Source organism: Mauremys reevesii, linkage group 11, assembly GCF_016161935.1.
Source record: "Mauremys reevesii isolate NIE-2019 linkage group 11, ASM1616193v1, whole genome shotgun sequence".
Classification (NCBI taxonomy): Eukaryota; Metazoa; Chordata; order Testudines; family Geoemydidae; genus Mauremys; species Mauremys reevesii.
In genome coordinates, this window is record NC_052633.1 from 17652170 (window position 1) to 17667582 (window position 15413).

The 15413-nt window shown below is 48.0% G+C and overlaps 1 protein-coding gene across 4 annotated transcripts in view; it reads right to left on the bottom strand.

The window, feature by feature from the left end:
* NRP2 (neuropilin 2) overlaps positions 1-7527 on the bottom strand; it is a 140302-nt gene extending 132775 nt beyond the window's left edge. For 2 of the 4 annotated variants that reach the window (XM_039494121.1, XM_039494120.1), the window contains exon 1: positions 6814-7527. In XM_039494121.1, the coding sequence (XP_039350055.1) occupies positions 6814-6886 (73 nt within the window). In that variant the 5' untranslated portion in view covers positions 6887-7527. The remainder of the gene's footprint in view (positions 1-6813) is intronic. The other 2 variants (XM_039494123.1, XM_039494122.1) reach the window with 1 other exon arrangement.
* Positions 7528-15413: the final 7886 nt, after the last annotated feature.

The following is a 15413-nucleotide window of genomic DNA, read 5'->3' on the forward strand; positions in this document are numbered from 1 at the left end:
TTCTGAAGCACCAGAGCTCAGTGTGTCTGTATACGAGCTATCACTTTTGTCTTACCTACGTAATGGGCAAATCAGAAAAGCCCCAAAACGTGGGTGGTTCAAGCTTTGGATCCTATTTTTCTTGAACCATCAAGTCTGGAGGGGAAAGGGGCAATTCAGATAAAAGGTTCCAGTTCTGTCCACCCTCTTCTATTAATATATGGGTTCACTTTGCATGCCAGCTAATGCAATCTTCATCGCGATCCCCCCCCAACACTTGGCTCACTTCCTCTACATCCCTCTAAGGAAAAGGAACCGCTCTAAGAGACCATTTTAAAAAACAAAAAACGAAAGGCACAAAGGAAAATCCTTTCCCCAAAACAAAATTTGCAGCTGAAGTCAAAATGACAGACGGTCACCTGCACATTTTTTTTAAAAACACGAAGTCTTTGTTTAGCAGCCAGGATCTAAAACCCAGTCCTACATGCCCTTTAGTAAGCAGTCCCATTGAATTCAGCCGGACTACTTGTGTGAATAAAGGCTCACTGGGGTGAGTCCTTGTCTTTGAGGGGAGCCAAACCGGTTGATCAATCTGGACCAATTCCTGAACTCCTCCTTCAGACAAAACTCCCCCTGAAGTCAGTTCTTGTGTCTATCTCTGGAGAACAACTTGGTCCTTTGAGACTTTGATGTGACTTTGCCTACTGGGAGATGCCCCTTTGATTCTGATTGTGATTAAAACCATGCCACTGTAGCCCAAACCAGTGCAAAATGGTGCCAGCAGCAACCCTGACCTGTGTGGATGCTGCTACCACAGTTTCAACCAGAGTGTGTGAAGAGGGATTTTGAAAATAACCTAGTTATCCCTTTGTTACAATTAGAAATGTGTCAAAGGGCTGGTGTATGATGAGGGTAAAACTGGAGCTGTTCACGCCTCCTCCTCACTCCCCAGTGTGTAAATTCTGTCATCTTTCCCTGCTTTCTGGATTAGAGACCCCAAGTGGGAGACCCCAAGATGTGAGGCTTGCCTCTGCGACTTCATATCACAATGGAGAGGAGTTTAGCAGCTTGCAGTTTTCTCTCACACTGCTGCAAATGGCCCCCACCAACACTGCTAAATGCTTGCTTCAATATTTCAACTTCAGATCCGATCACGGTGTTCAGACATATACGATGTATTTATACAGCACAGCTGGTCTGTCAGAGGTCACATAATTTGGCAGTCGTCCCAGCGCTTAAAAATTAATTTTTCCTTATTAATACAACTGGGGGTCCCACAGGATAGGATCCCAGCCTTATCTGAACCTGACAGCTTCCTAAACCCTGTGAAGGATGCTTTCTCCTCTAAGGCTATCCGTGATACAAGGCCACTGTGTCCTGGAACCCAACTGCACTAGATCCGGTTAGGAAGCCAATCCAATGGCTTGTGCAAAGTGACATACTGTTGCAGTGGAGGAGAGCTTCTTCTCCAACACAGCTTCCCAGAACGGAACTAGTTTGCTTTCTGAGCTCAGCCCCCTTAGCCTGGCACAATGTACCTAAAGCAAAGAGTAAATAATGGGAGGAGGGAAAGCTGAGAGATGGAGATGGAAAGTGTCTCCTAGAGCCCTCTGGGGAAAAGCATGTCTGCTGTTACAGCAGACGCCACAAACAATGATAGTTCTGTGCCAGAAAAAAGTTAGAAAAACATGGGTTATAGTCCCTCACTGAGCACATACTCATATGTTTTAATGAAGCTCCTGGCAACTGCCGGATTCCTAGTCTAAAAATCCTTTCTCTCCCAGTTAGTTTTCAGTTAACAGCATAACAGGATTTTAAAAGGCAAAGCAATGAGTGTTTGTGTGCCGCCCACGCATGTGTGCATGCAAGTGGGTTGTTGGTTCTGCTAGATTACAGAAGTCATTTCTAAAAATATCAGCTTTTAGGAAAATATTTGGAAGTCTTTACAAGTGAGCACTGCTCGGAGTTGCATAAACATCATCTGAATCACTCTGTACTTGGGTCACTCAAAACCTTTACTTTCTTATTTGATTGGTTTTGCAACTAGCTGAGGGAAGATGAAAAACACACAGACGTCCAACCATCAGATTTATCTTTCCAGGGTCTCCAACCCACTCCCTACATAGTTATCTTAGTCTTTGCTTGACTACAAATAAATTGGCAGCTGCAGTGTTTATCTCTTACAGTAAAAATGACTGGAAGAGGTTTTTTTCTGTGTGGATTATCATATTATTGTCTATTAAAAAATCTCTCCCCTCTCTATTTACATCCCTTGGGGGAGCTTAAAGAGGGACTCTCATAATGGGGGAAAGCTTTCAAATACACCAGACTTCCAATATAAATCCATCCACCTCTGACATGTTTTTCTTACCATGTTTGCTAATTACTAAAACTACTTGTATATAAATCAGTGTGCACCCTGTCACAGTTTATTGTCTCTTATTGAATTACACAATGATGTCATATTCCAGTATTTGTGATATCACAACCATTTCCTTGACAACAAAAAGTCTCATGTCAAACAGGATGAGAACTTCATTGCAAACGCAAACAGCACCGGAGGCTGGATTGTGGGGAGGAGGAAGGCACTCACCCAAATATTTTTATTGAACTGCATGGCACCAGGGAATGGTAATGGGATACAGAGCCCTGCACCTCTAGGAACCTGATTCTGTATCTACTCAAGGACATGAGGGCACACAGCACCTAACAGAATCAGCGCTGCGTGTGTTGTTGCCAATTTAGCTGTTTTCCAACGCCCCTGTAAATTCGAACACCCCTCTAATTTCGATTCCTAGGGAAAGTACTGAGACTTGTTTCAGCGAACAAGGGTGTCCCCCACAATGTCCCCTTTCAGACTGTGACAAAACCCTTTTCCCACAGATGCCTGTGCCAGCATAGGAGAGAGTGAAGTATTTGTAGTTCAGTAACATCCACTGAATCTCCCAGACAGCAAAGTGCAAATTTGAAGTGCAAGGCTTGTGGGGCAGAGGGTGGGGCAAAGCAGGAGAACTTGCAGGAGGGGCCTGTGGATTTATTCATGAGACCTTTTTTAAGAAAAACAACTGTCATCTGGTCCATAACAAAGGCAATAAATGTCTTCTTTAGGAGCGTTGTTATGAACTCCAGGGATAAATCTGTTCTGACAGAGATGTCCAGGACAGGGATGAATTCAGTCCCCGCCAGGGCATTATTTGAGCAGCTTAGTGGTATATGCAGTAGGAGTTAGATCAGGCACTCTCAAACTATGGGCTGGGACCCAAAAGTGGGTCACCACCCCATTTTAACGGGGTCGCCGGGGCTGGCTTAGACTTGCTGGGGCCAGGAGCTAAAGCCAAAGCCCAACCGCCTGGGACCGAAGCCCACGTCCTGGGCAGTGGGGATCAGGTTACAGGCCCTCTGGGGCTGAAGCCTTCTGGCTTCTGCTTTGACCCCCCCACCACCAGCAACCAGGGAGGGTGGGGCTCAGGCTTGGGCTTGTGCCCCCCCCACCCCCTATCTGGGGTGGTGGGCTTGGGTGGGCTCAGGCTTCAGTCCCCCCTCCTGGGGTCATGTAGTAATTTTTGTTGTCAGAAAGGGGTCGCGGCACAATGAAGTTTGTGAACCCCTGAGTTAGATGGTCCTGCAGTTGGAGGGAGGGTGGGGCTCCAGTAGGGAGGGTGTCTGAATACATTTGCCCTCTAGTAGTGAGTGGGTGTGGTTTTGCCCTCTAATGGCTTGTCCAGAGGTAGAGGAAAGAACCTACGACTATGATCAGCTCTGGATTCCTTTCAGCGGACAAGCCTGTCGTTTTGGAGCTGAAGGGTAGAGTTCTAGACCCGCCACTGCAAGTGTGTGTGATTCAGTACTTGTGCCCACTCCCTGCAGCACATATTTTCTTTACGGTCTCAGCCTAGTTCCTAAGTGAACAGATGTCCACATCAAACCTCATCACCAGGGCTAACTGGCAGGCCCTTCAGAAAGGCCAAGGGCTGTGAACTCCCACACACTCTCCCTTAGAAGGGTTCTGCCTGGGTCAGGCCAGGGCTGTGAAAGCTGGCGCCTACCTTCCAGGGGCATTAAATTCACCGAAAAACGACTCTTAAATAATAGCAGAAGAAACCCAGCGGGACTGTCCACATCCAATCCCTTTGGTATCAATGATCTAGTTGCCTCTACCACGGCACTTCCCCTTAAGGGGCCAACACGTAAATGCACCCACAGACCAGCTACTAGGTTCAGACTCTTTGGCGCTGGGGAAGAGCTGCCGTTCAGCCCAGCTCCGGCAAACGGGAGCTTAATCCCAGCTCTGATCTCCCCCATTACCCGCTGTTGGTTTTAGGGAGGAATCAGTCAGCTGAATGAAGCATTCCCTCCTCAGGTGGGAAAAGCAACAACAGCCCAGGCTCATTTGCAACTGAAATCACTTCTGGTGGAGCGAATGAGAGAGTCTCACTGTCTGACTGGGGGGGGGGAATATGCCCCCCCCCATATGCAGGCAGCCCCGGACCAGAAGGGGCTGGTGGCAGGGCGCGGTGGAAGCGAGCAGAGGTGCCCTCCAGTCAATGGGCGTCTCTGGCTGAGCGGTCTCGCCTCCGGCTGAGGTGGGGGAACCGCTGCGCCGGCAGGACTGGTACGGATCGCCCCGCCTTTCTCTCTGCTCCACTGGCCCAAGCAGATCGATGCCCAGGGGGAGCGAGGCTGCCCGTGCACACGAGAGCCGCAGCAGCCGCCGGCTTGAGGCGGGGGAGGGAGGGAGAGGCTAGCACCAGGGACCAGAAAAGTCCTGTCTCGCTGGAGGAATGAGACGGGGTGTGTTGCTCGGCTCCTATCGTCTGCACAGCCCCGCTCTTCGCAGCTGCACAACCGCCGCTGCATGGGAGAGGCTGTGGGGGGGGGAGCGCTTTAGCTGGACCCCCCCGCTCCCCTATACACCCACCCTCGGAGCTGGTCTGACTGTAAATCCCATTAAGAGGGTTTCCCTGGGAAGTTTCTCCCCTGCTGCCTATTGCGCTGGATCTTTCCCTGCGACGCGCCTGGACCCGGATCGAGGAGGGAGAGGTGAAGGAGGAACATGGCAGCAGGCGGACACTGGGTGTGGGAGGTGTCCGCACAAACACGACTGCGGCCCCGATCCCGCTTCCCGTTGGATTCGCTGGCAGCGGGATCCGGCCCCAGCCGAGGGAGGCGCCCCCGGCCCCCCCCCCTGCTTTGGGTGCACGGGCCCCCGGGGGCAGGCGCAGAAGTTTCTCAGTCCGAGCTGGCCTCGGTGCGTTTGTTGGAGGTGCATCGTACAGGGCCCCTTGCACGCTGCGTTTCTGCCCGGCTGAGCTCTGGGACAGCCCAGGGGCCACGCGCCTCGGGACCCCCCCCCCCACCTCCCCCGGCCTGCAGCCCCGACCAGGCGCCGAGCTGCAATTTCAAATACAAAGCCCTGGCACCCGTGTCACCTTAGCCGGCCTTTACCGCCCCCCGTAACGTGCCAGGGGGTTTCCCAGCGCCAGGCACTGGTTCTGGATGAGCGAGCGCCGTCCGCCTCGGCACACGCCCAGGGGGACTCACAAGTGACGGGATCCGCAGCCTGCGGTGGCATGAAATAATGATGTTCACTGACATACAGCGAGTGCCTCCACGCGGAGCCGGGGGGAGCATGATGCTAGCTTAGCCTCGGCTCACCCCGCCTCCCGGCGGTAGCTAGCGGCTTCCAGGAGTGGCACATCTTTTAATCACGGCGATAAACAGTAGGACATGTGAGGTTTGTATATTTATTCTTGCGGGTTCCCCCCCCCCTCCCCCGATCTGTCTGATCAGGGTTTCACTCCCTGCCCAGCGGTTAATGAGCTGGAAAGGCTCTGTCAGATCTCCGGCGGAGTAATTAAGCGCGCTGGGTTGAGTGTGCCCTTCACCAGTGAGCCAGCCACACGCGGCTGTTCTGCGCAGCCCAACATTTATTTACCGATGGTCAGAATTAAACAGCGGATTTGGAATTTGATCGGAGTCTCTTTGTTTCCCTTCTCTCAACACAGTTTGTCCTCATCCCTCCGCTCCCCCCACACCTCCCTTTTCTTTTTTTTATCTTTTGGCAACTGCTTAGGACCGAATTCCATCACGAAAAGTTTCTAACCACTTCAGAGGGCTCCTTAGACCGCTGAGGTCCGCACTGTTTATTTTATTAATAAAAATGTATATGCACTAGCTCCTCTTTCCCTGGAAACAGACACTGAATGGGGCGGGGGGGGATATCCCCAGCTGCTACAGAGCGGTGCATTTTATTAGACAGTAGGCACAAAACGATCTGCTAAGAGCCATGTGGGTATTTTTTGGAACCGCCACCCCGTCTTTAAAACATACGAACTTTTCTCAGATGCAAAAGTAGGTTGCTTTTCTCCCTTGCCCATTCAAGCCTTATTTAATTAGACTTGGTAAATGTATCTACAACCGAGTGGCTATAAATTATTTATGCCTTTCTGGCTGGGTTGGGGAAAAAAAAACTCCAGGGAGATATGTTCTGCTTCAAAACATTAAAAAAAAAATCTCTCCCGAAAACTGTAATGCAAAGGCTTTGTAGTTGTTTTTTTAAAAACCTTTTGATTTATTCCATATGTGACATCTGAACACAGCCAAAGCCTGGCTCCGTGTGAGTGTGTTTCAAAACACAGACACCCAGACCTCACCACACTGCATCCAGGGAGAGAAAAGTTGTGTTTCCAGCAAGGGGAGAGAGTCCTGGCTCTAGCTAACCAAACCTGCTGTGGAATTGTGTAACGGGAAGAGAGGACGCCTCATCCCCTGCCTGCTTTCATAGGCAAAGGATTAACATGTACAGCGGAGGAAATTAACTTTTGGGTGTCTTACCTGCTTCGCCTAGCACTCCGGATCCAGCCAAGGACAGAGCTACAAATCCCCAAACGAGAGGCAATGTATCCATTTTTAGCAGGCAAAGGGTGGGTTTCTCCCCCGCGGGGTTTGCTAGGGGCTTTCCTCGGGAACTGGAAATCACGCTGGTTTCCCCCCGCACCTTAGAATTTCCTCGGCAAATGTTTCGCGTTGTCTTTCGCTTCTCCTCCGCTGCCTTGTACAAACCCACTCGCAGGAGCCCGGGAACTCCTCCAATGCAGAAGCGAGAGAAGCCGGCTGCTGCTTCCCCGCCACCCCCAAAAGCGAGGCTCCAAATCGCGCGTGCCTGTAACGCGCGTGTGTGCGATCGCCACAGTCCCTCAGCGTGTCACTGCCTCCAGCGAGCCAGCATCGCCCCCGCGTCCCGAGAGCCGGCGGCAGAAATGACTCGCCCGGGGCATCGCACCGCCCCGGGGCTGGCGGCTGCCGGGTGGCACCGCGCGCGCGTCCCCTCCCGCCGCGGCGCGTGGTTTCCCTGCCCCGCGTGGCTGTGGCTGTGGCCGGGGCAGCGGCACGCGGCGCTGGGGGAGGCGGAGGGTTCACGTGCCGCCGGGGTGTCTCCCCGCGCCACACACACACACACACCCCGCGCGCCCGCCCGCCCGCGTCTCTCTGTGGAGAGGTTCCGGCGCGCGGCGCTAGGAGCCTGCCTGTGCCGCCCTCCCGGCTCCGCGCTGCCTTTTCAGGCCGCCGCGCGTGCCTGTCAGCGCGGAGAGGCAGAGCTCTCCGGTTACACGCTCGCCCAGGGCCCGCCCCCTCCCTGCTCCCCGCGCCGGCGGGCACCCAGCGCCCGCCTCGCCCCTCCTGCCAGGGCTGGAGCGGAGCTGAGGCTTGCCCCGGCCACGGGCCACACCTGGGTCCCCTCGCTGACCCCAAGCCCACCCAAGGGGGGGGGAAGGGTGTGACTAACCAGGTTAGTAACGGACTAGCTCCTAACTAGCTCAGCAGGACCTGGCCCCTGGGAGCTAGTGGACCTCACTCACAGCTTCCTCCAGGAACCTAACCCACCCCCCTGGGCTCCCAATGCGCCCCTCCCTCCCAAGGCTGGAGCCAGATTAGCTATAACATAAGCTGGGTCAGACTAATGGTCCATCTAGCCCAGCATCCCGTCTCCCGCCAGTGGCCACTGCCAGCTGCTTCAGAGGGAATGCATCGAACAGGGCAGTTATCAAGTGATCCGTCCCCTGCCCTCCAGTCCCAACACCTGGCAGCCAGAGGCATAGGGACTTCCAGAGCATAGGGTTGCATAGCTGACCATCAGGGCCTATCTGCCATTCTTCAAATAGCTGAAAGGATTCTGCTCAAACTCGCCAGCAAAATAAATACATACAGAACCTCTAGGCTGAGACAGACCATTAGCCCCCAAAAAGAGAATTCCTCACAAAGATATGGGCATATCAAGATGCAGTGACTGCTTTGATGTAACCTCAACTATACCCAAGGTTAGCAGGCACCCAATACAATGCTGCAGCAGATGAACAGATGAAGCTAGGTCAACGTCCAAAGAAAGATAACTGTGCAGCAGCCTTGAATTCATCTGACATTCTGATTTAAATCAAACCAAAACACACAGAAGTTAATTATACGTTTCTTTATACCATTTTAAAAAAAATGTTGCACTGGCTGCTAAATAATCACATAATTAAAATATGTATTTTTCATAATGATCAGGAAAGCATTAATGGTTAGATTTTTTTTAAATAACTACACATGCTGATGTCTAAATACTTTTTTGCAGGATTTTAGCTAGGTATAAAATGGTCAGTGCAAGGGAAAACAAGCAAGAAAAAAAACAGTTGGAAAAGAGGAGAAACGAAGACAGGAAGAAGTGAAGAAACTTTTATCCTGATGGTAGAACAGTCACAAATGTTCCAAGACGCAGACAATTTATGCCAACTAACTATTTTTAAAGAAAGATGCAAAAAAAAAAAAAGTTTACACAGAGCCCCAGGCTAACAGTTTCTGAAACACATCGGCTGCACCTTGTTTTTTAGGATGAGCTTGTGGGTTCCAAGTTGTCTTACTTCAATAAACATTCATTACTGCATTATCACAAAGGCTGTAAATAGCCAAACTGATTAAATAATGACACAACACCAGGGCTAGCCTGGCTTTTGGTGTGACTCCATGCAAAAGTAGGACACGGAAAAAATGTCAGATGGGGAAGCATCAGGACAAGAATTTCTTATGCCCCTGGGCAATTCCGAGGGCAAATTGCTTCCTCTCTACATCTGCTGCTGGAGGGGAAAATCCAGCGCTTCCATAGCATAAGAATCCAAGTGACTGCTTCCTTTGCCTGTGTTTAAGGCCAGCCGTATATAATACAAATTAAATAACATTGAGAAAATAAAAACTCTCTTCCTCATCCCATATACATTATATCACATAGATGGCAATGCTAGCTACATGAAGAATCCCATTCATTTTACAACCATTAAACTGCTGTTATTTCACACCTTTGACTGTTTCACCTGCATTCTTCTCCCTGATCTGCAGCAGGACTTTAACATTCCAAACTTCAGAGCAACTTATAAAGTCATCTTAAAAAAAAAAGAATGCCACAAGAGTCAATTTAATTACTGCCTCTTGAGGAGGTGGGGGTACCTATGCCTACAGAGGAAGCTCTCCTGCTGGCATAGTTAGCGTCTTCACTAAGTGCTACAGTGGCACAGCTGCACGAGTGCAGTTGCAGTGCTGAAAGTGTAGACAATCCCTGAGAGCTGGAATTTCAGGCTAAGAGTACAAAGTTAGAGTGAACCCTACAGTCATGACACTCTGATATGCAGAAAAGCTATTTGTAGAGTCGTTTAAACAGTCTAGGCTATATTTCCTAACACTCAGACGTTTGTATATGGTAATTTAAGGTAACCTCGGCTTACCTGAGGCAGATGGACTGAAAAATACCAAAATGCTCCAGTTATAAAAAAGTTGGTCCCTAAAAGGCAACAGAAACAAAATACATAATCGGGGGCGGGGGGTAATACAAGTTTTATCAGAATTTGTTTAAGGTGATGGGTATAATTTACTTGAGTTCCATTGCTTATAATTTATGTGTAATTTTATCAATTCATGCCAACAGAATCTTTACAATACGATGTGAACGCACATACACAAAATAGGGACTGATTCCATTATCATGGAAATCAATGCAGCCCTGATCCTAAACGCCAGGTGCCTAACTCTCAGGTTTAGACCCCAAAGTCTAAAGTCTTATAGGCTCCATTGCCATCCACAAGACTCCTGCCAAACCCTATACATACCTGAACTGACTCAGTGCCTATGTTCTTCCAGTGAAAGTTCTCTCAGAGCCTAAGTTCCTGTCTCTGGGGATGTGCACTGCTGCCTCTCACTAGATGTTCGGACACCTATCTGCCACCTAAGCCCCAGAGCGATTCACAAACCCGGGGAAGATAGGTGTTCGCTCACCTATCTTGTGGGGCCCGATCAGGGAGACATGCTCAAAGACCACCCACTCAGGGCTGGTGTACACTACTGCTTAAGTCGATGCAACTTATGGCACTCGGGGTGTGAAAAAGATCCCGTGAGCGACATACGTTACATTGGCTTAAATGCTGTCCACACTGGCACTATGTTGGCAGGAGACGCTCCACCACAGTTGAACCAATGTAGCACTGTAGTGTAGACTTGGCCTCTGTCGAGTCCTCTTGGAAATCCAGCCAGAGGAAGAGCTGCTGTCACTGCCCAGTGGTTAGAGCACTCACCTGGGATGTAGGAGATTCACGTTCAATTCCACCACCACCACCCCCGCCTGTTCAGGAGGGGCTCTCCCACCTCTCAGGAGGCTGCTCTAACCACTGAGCTAGAGGATAGTCTGATGTGGGGCTCCCTCAGTTGCTCCTGTTGAAGCTGCTCCACTGTGGATAAATAACAGAAGCATGATTGGAGCAGGGGGACTGGACCCACAGAGTCCTATCTCCCAGGGGGGTGCCCTAATCACAGGCCTATAGTGCCATTCTCTTGCTTTCTCTCTGGCCCAATGACTGCTCCACTTTGGATAAATACTTACATAGTCATTAGGCCTGAGAGAGATGCCTAAGTCCCCTTGTGGGTCCAGGCCTGAGAGTCTTTCCATTGACACCAGTGGGTGCTGGATTGGGCCCACTTGGTCCAGCATCTATAATGAGTGTTACCTTCAGTGCTATGCAGTGCTTGTTTCATCTGTGTGTTTTGATACCTCATTTTGAGTCTTCATCTTAGGCCTGATCAAATTCCCATTGAAGTCAATGAAAAGATTCCCATTTACTTCAGCGGAGCAGAACTAGCTTTATTGCATTTCCAGTTTGAAAATATGTAACTATTATTTACTACTTGCTAATGGTTAGATCACTAGCAAACTAGCAAAGTGTGATTTGTAGTATATAAATAGTTGTCACAAACCAAAACACAGATATCAGAGTGTTACAAAAATCCACAGAATGAATCATTCCTCTCTTGAGATGTGTATCAAAAGAGCATAGAAAAAGGAAAGGTTACCAAGCCCTAATCAGAGAGAATTCTAGCTGACTTTGCTTTGGTCCTGATCTTGCAGAGTTACAGTATGTGAGCAAAATTCCCATTGATTTAATTGGGTGTTTTATCTGGCTAGGGGTTGTTGTCTGATTGGGTTCTTTACAGTCTAAGGGAAAGCTACATTTGTAAATGAGGTTTCGCTGTAGCAGCACTCTTCTGCCACTAAGAAAGAGAAGACAATAAACTTAAGTAAGAAAATATCAGCCATCAAATCTGAAGTTACCTGCTGCTCCTCAGAGATTTCTCCCAACCACTTTTCAGTACCTCTCCATGGACACTACACACCAGGGGGGCTGTCAAGGGTTTAATAATATCATCCCTGGAAGTATTCTCACCAGAATGTGCTGTTTCCTCTAAAGGCAGAATTAGAATACCAATCAGCATTGCCCAATGTAGTAATTCCTTTAAGTTCCACTTTCCACTATGTGGAATACCGCATGCAGATGTGGTCACCCCATCTCAAAAAAGATATATTGGAATTGGAATTGGAAAAGGTTCAGAAAAAGGCTACAAAAATGATTAGGGGTAAGGAACGGCTGCCATATGAGGAGAGATTAATAAGACTGGGGCTTTTCAGCTTGGAAAAAAGATGACTGTGATAGAGGTCTATAAAATCATTACTGGTGTGGAGAATGTAAATAAGGAAGTGTTATTTATTCCTTCTCATAACACAAGAACTAGGGGTCACCAAATGAAATTAATAGGTAGCAGGTTTATAACAAACAAAAGGAAATATTTTTTCACACAATGCACAGTCAACCCGTGGAACTCCTTGGCAGAGGATGTTGTGAAGACCAAGCCTACAACAAGGTTCAAAAAAGAACTAGATAAATTCATGGAGGATAGGTCCATCAATGGCTATTATCCAGGATGGGCAGGGGTGGTGTCCCCAGCCTCTGTTTGCCAGAAGCTGGAAATGGGAGACAGGGGATGGGTCACTTGATAATTACCTGTTCTGTTCATTCCCTCTGGCGCACCTGGCATTGGCCACTGTCGGAAGACAGGATACTGAGCTGGATGGACCTTTGGTCTGACCCAGTATGGCCGTTCTTATGTGACTTCAGGAGATGAAGACAACCAAGTTGGTGGCATCTAACAGTTTGGAGTTAGGGCAGGGATGGGTCAAATATTAGCTTTGGACCAAAAGCCACTGGGAGCTTTGCCATTGATTCCCGCACAATACGGGACCAGGCCCTTTGAAGGTACCTATTTTGAGCTGAAGCTGTTTAGTCCTAACATGAATTTAAAGGTTAGAAGGGACCACAGACCATCTAGTCTGCCCTTCTGTGTATCATTTGCCAGTAGTTGTTCACATCAATTAGCATGGCTCAGTGCAAAATTTATGGCTGGATTTTACAAGCCCTCCAACATGTAGAACCCCCTTTACTTCAATGGGAGCTCTGCTCATAGAAGGCTCTTTCTTAGCATCCGGCCCGTTATGCCATTTCCCTGAAGTTTTAAGGCTCAGCAAGTATTCACCGGACGTCGTGGGCATAGCAACATTTTTTCCATATTTGACTATAAGAAACAGCCACAAAACCTCACTGAAAATGAAACAACGTGTAGTTTAATTGTACTTTAATATATCATTTATTGCACCATCTGCATTAGATTTGGTTGAAAGAATTTCACAGACGAAGTGTTGGTTACAGTTTAGATGTAATGGAATTTTCTCCCTCCCACTCCTCTGTAGCTGAGAACATTGGCTTCCTCAAATATTGACTCTTCCTCATTTTTTCTGCTCCTGACCTAAGGACTAATATAGGTAGGATTTCCCTGGCACTCATTAGCTTTGCCCTTTTGCCTAATTATCCCATCTTTTTCAATAGCAGCCACCCAATCACTTTTTCTTTGATTGGGAGGAGGGATAGCTCAGTGGTTGGAGCTTTAGCCTGCTAAACCCAGCCTTGTGAGTTCAATCCTTGAGGGGGGCCACTTAGGAATCTGGGGCAAAATCAGTACTTGGTCCTGCTAGTGAAGGCAGGGGGCTGGACTCAATGACCTTTCAGTTCTGTGAGATAGGTAATATCTCCATATGTTATGGTGCAGCAGCTTTCTCCCTGACTGATCATAGAATCATAGGGTTGAAAGGGACCTTAGAAAGTCAGCTAGTCCAGTCCCCAGACAGCTTTTTACCCCACTTCCCTAAATGGCCCCCTCAAGGATTGAACTCACAACCCTGGGTTTAGCAGGCCAATGCTCAAACCACTGAGCGATCCCTCCCCCTCCCCATGTTACTCCATGAACTGGCCAACAGGAGGTGCAAGTAAGATAGGAAATCTTCAGCCTTACCTTAACACCTCTCTTCACCCTTATTTAAATAATTAATCAAAGGCGTGTCATGTATTTTTATACCACTCTCAGGGCCCCAGAGCAGTGATACAAAACAGGTTCTTTCCACCTTTATATCAGGACATATTTCCATCAGACACTTGACAGTATTGCAAAGCAAGCAAACAAAATGGCAGGGCTGAAACACTGTTAGAACTGAGAATAAAAACTGATATCTGGGCCTGCATGAGAAGATAAACAGAGATTGTGCCAATAGCGAGGGAGATGATTCAAAGATTCTGGGACCACACAGCCTAGCAGTTGGAGCACAGGACTGGGTCAGGAGGCCTGCGTTCTCTTACTGACTCACTGTGACATTAGGCCTGGAACTTAAGCTGTCTGTGCCTCAATTCTCCTGTTATAAAATAATGTTTCCCTACCTTTGTAAAGCACTTTGAGGTCCGCAGATGAAAAGTGCTATACAAGTGCAAAATAGTAATTACTACTATTAGTCTATCAGATCTGTGACTGTCTCAATTTGTGGCCACAAACAATAATTAACCAAATGTCCTATGAGTATGAACTTAAATAGGGTCAAAATCTCATCTGGGAAGTTGTACTCCTAGTTATATAGGGACCAACTCGAATTCAATGTGTGAACTAGTTTTTCCAAGTGGATAACCTTTCAAACTATAGTTAGCAATCTGGTTATTATTTCATTGCCAGTGAAATCGCTGCTAATTTGAGTCTGAAAATAGTGATTGAAAGGGTAGGGCTGGGAACACTGACCTTTTGCTACTGAAGATGCTTCAGGGTGGGTCAACTCACACCCACTTCAGTCGTTAGTTCACAGCCTTCCTTCAAATATTTACTCCTACACAGTTTACTAAGCTGCCAGTCAAACTTCAGACTGTGGGGTTGGGGTGGAGTCTCCTCCTCTTCTGCTCACTTTGTAATTAACAAAGTTACTTGTCTGGGGAGGACAGTCTTACTTTTTGCTTCCCTGCCTTTATTGTGTTTAAACTAAAACCGAATGCATGCATTTCCCACCCCTATTCACATTCATCATTTTTACCCATATTAGGCACTGCTCTGTTTTTAATTCTAGCACTGAGCTGTAATGAACCTGGGAACCATCAGGGGGCAGCTGTGACCAGAAAAGAACACAGCAAGAGAAAACAAAGGGGACAGGAAAAGAAGACTAAGGGGGAAATTAAGGAAATACGGAGGCAACTCAGGAAAGACATGAAAGAGGAAAACAAGGGGGGGGGGAAATATAAGGAGAACAAAAAATGAAGAAAGCAGAAAGGGGAAATGAAGAAAAAGAGAATAGTCAAAACCACAACAAGGGAATGGGAAAATGAACCAATACAAAGAAACGTGAAAGAGAATAAAGAAAACAAACTAATAGAGTTAAAATACATAATCAGATTAGCAGAGGAAATGATTCATCCTTGCTCTAGAAGCTGTATCTCTCTCTCTCTGAGAGGACTTTAAACCCTGAGGTTCTACTCTGAGCCAGGCTGTTCAAAGCCTGCTCTGAGCTGGTGTGCATGGGAAGGGTTTGTGATACTGGAGGAAAAAAGCTGCATCTTCAGAGTTAATAAAAAAGCTTTCAGACTTCAGCAAGCTGACTAAATTAGGCTGTGAATATAAAGGTGCCATATTATTTCTCAATACAGCAGCACTGTGAAAGGAGGGAATGGATTTCTTTTGAAGCAGCTGCAGTATAATCCAGAGCTTTCGGGTGTACTTCA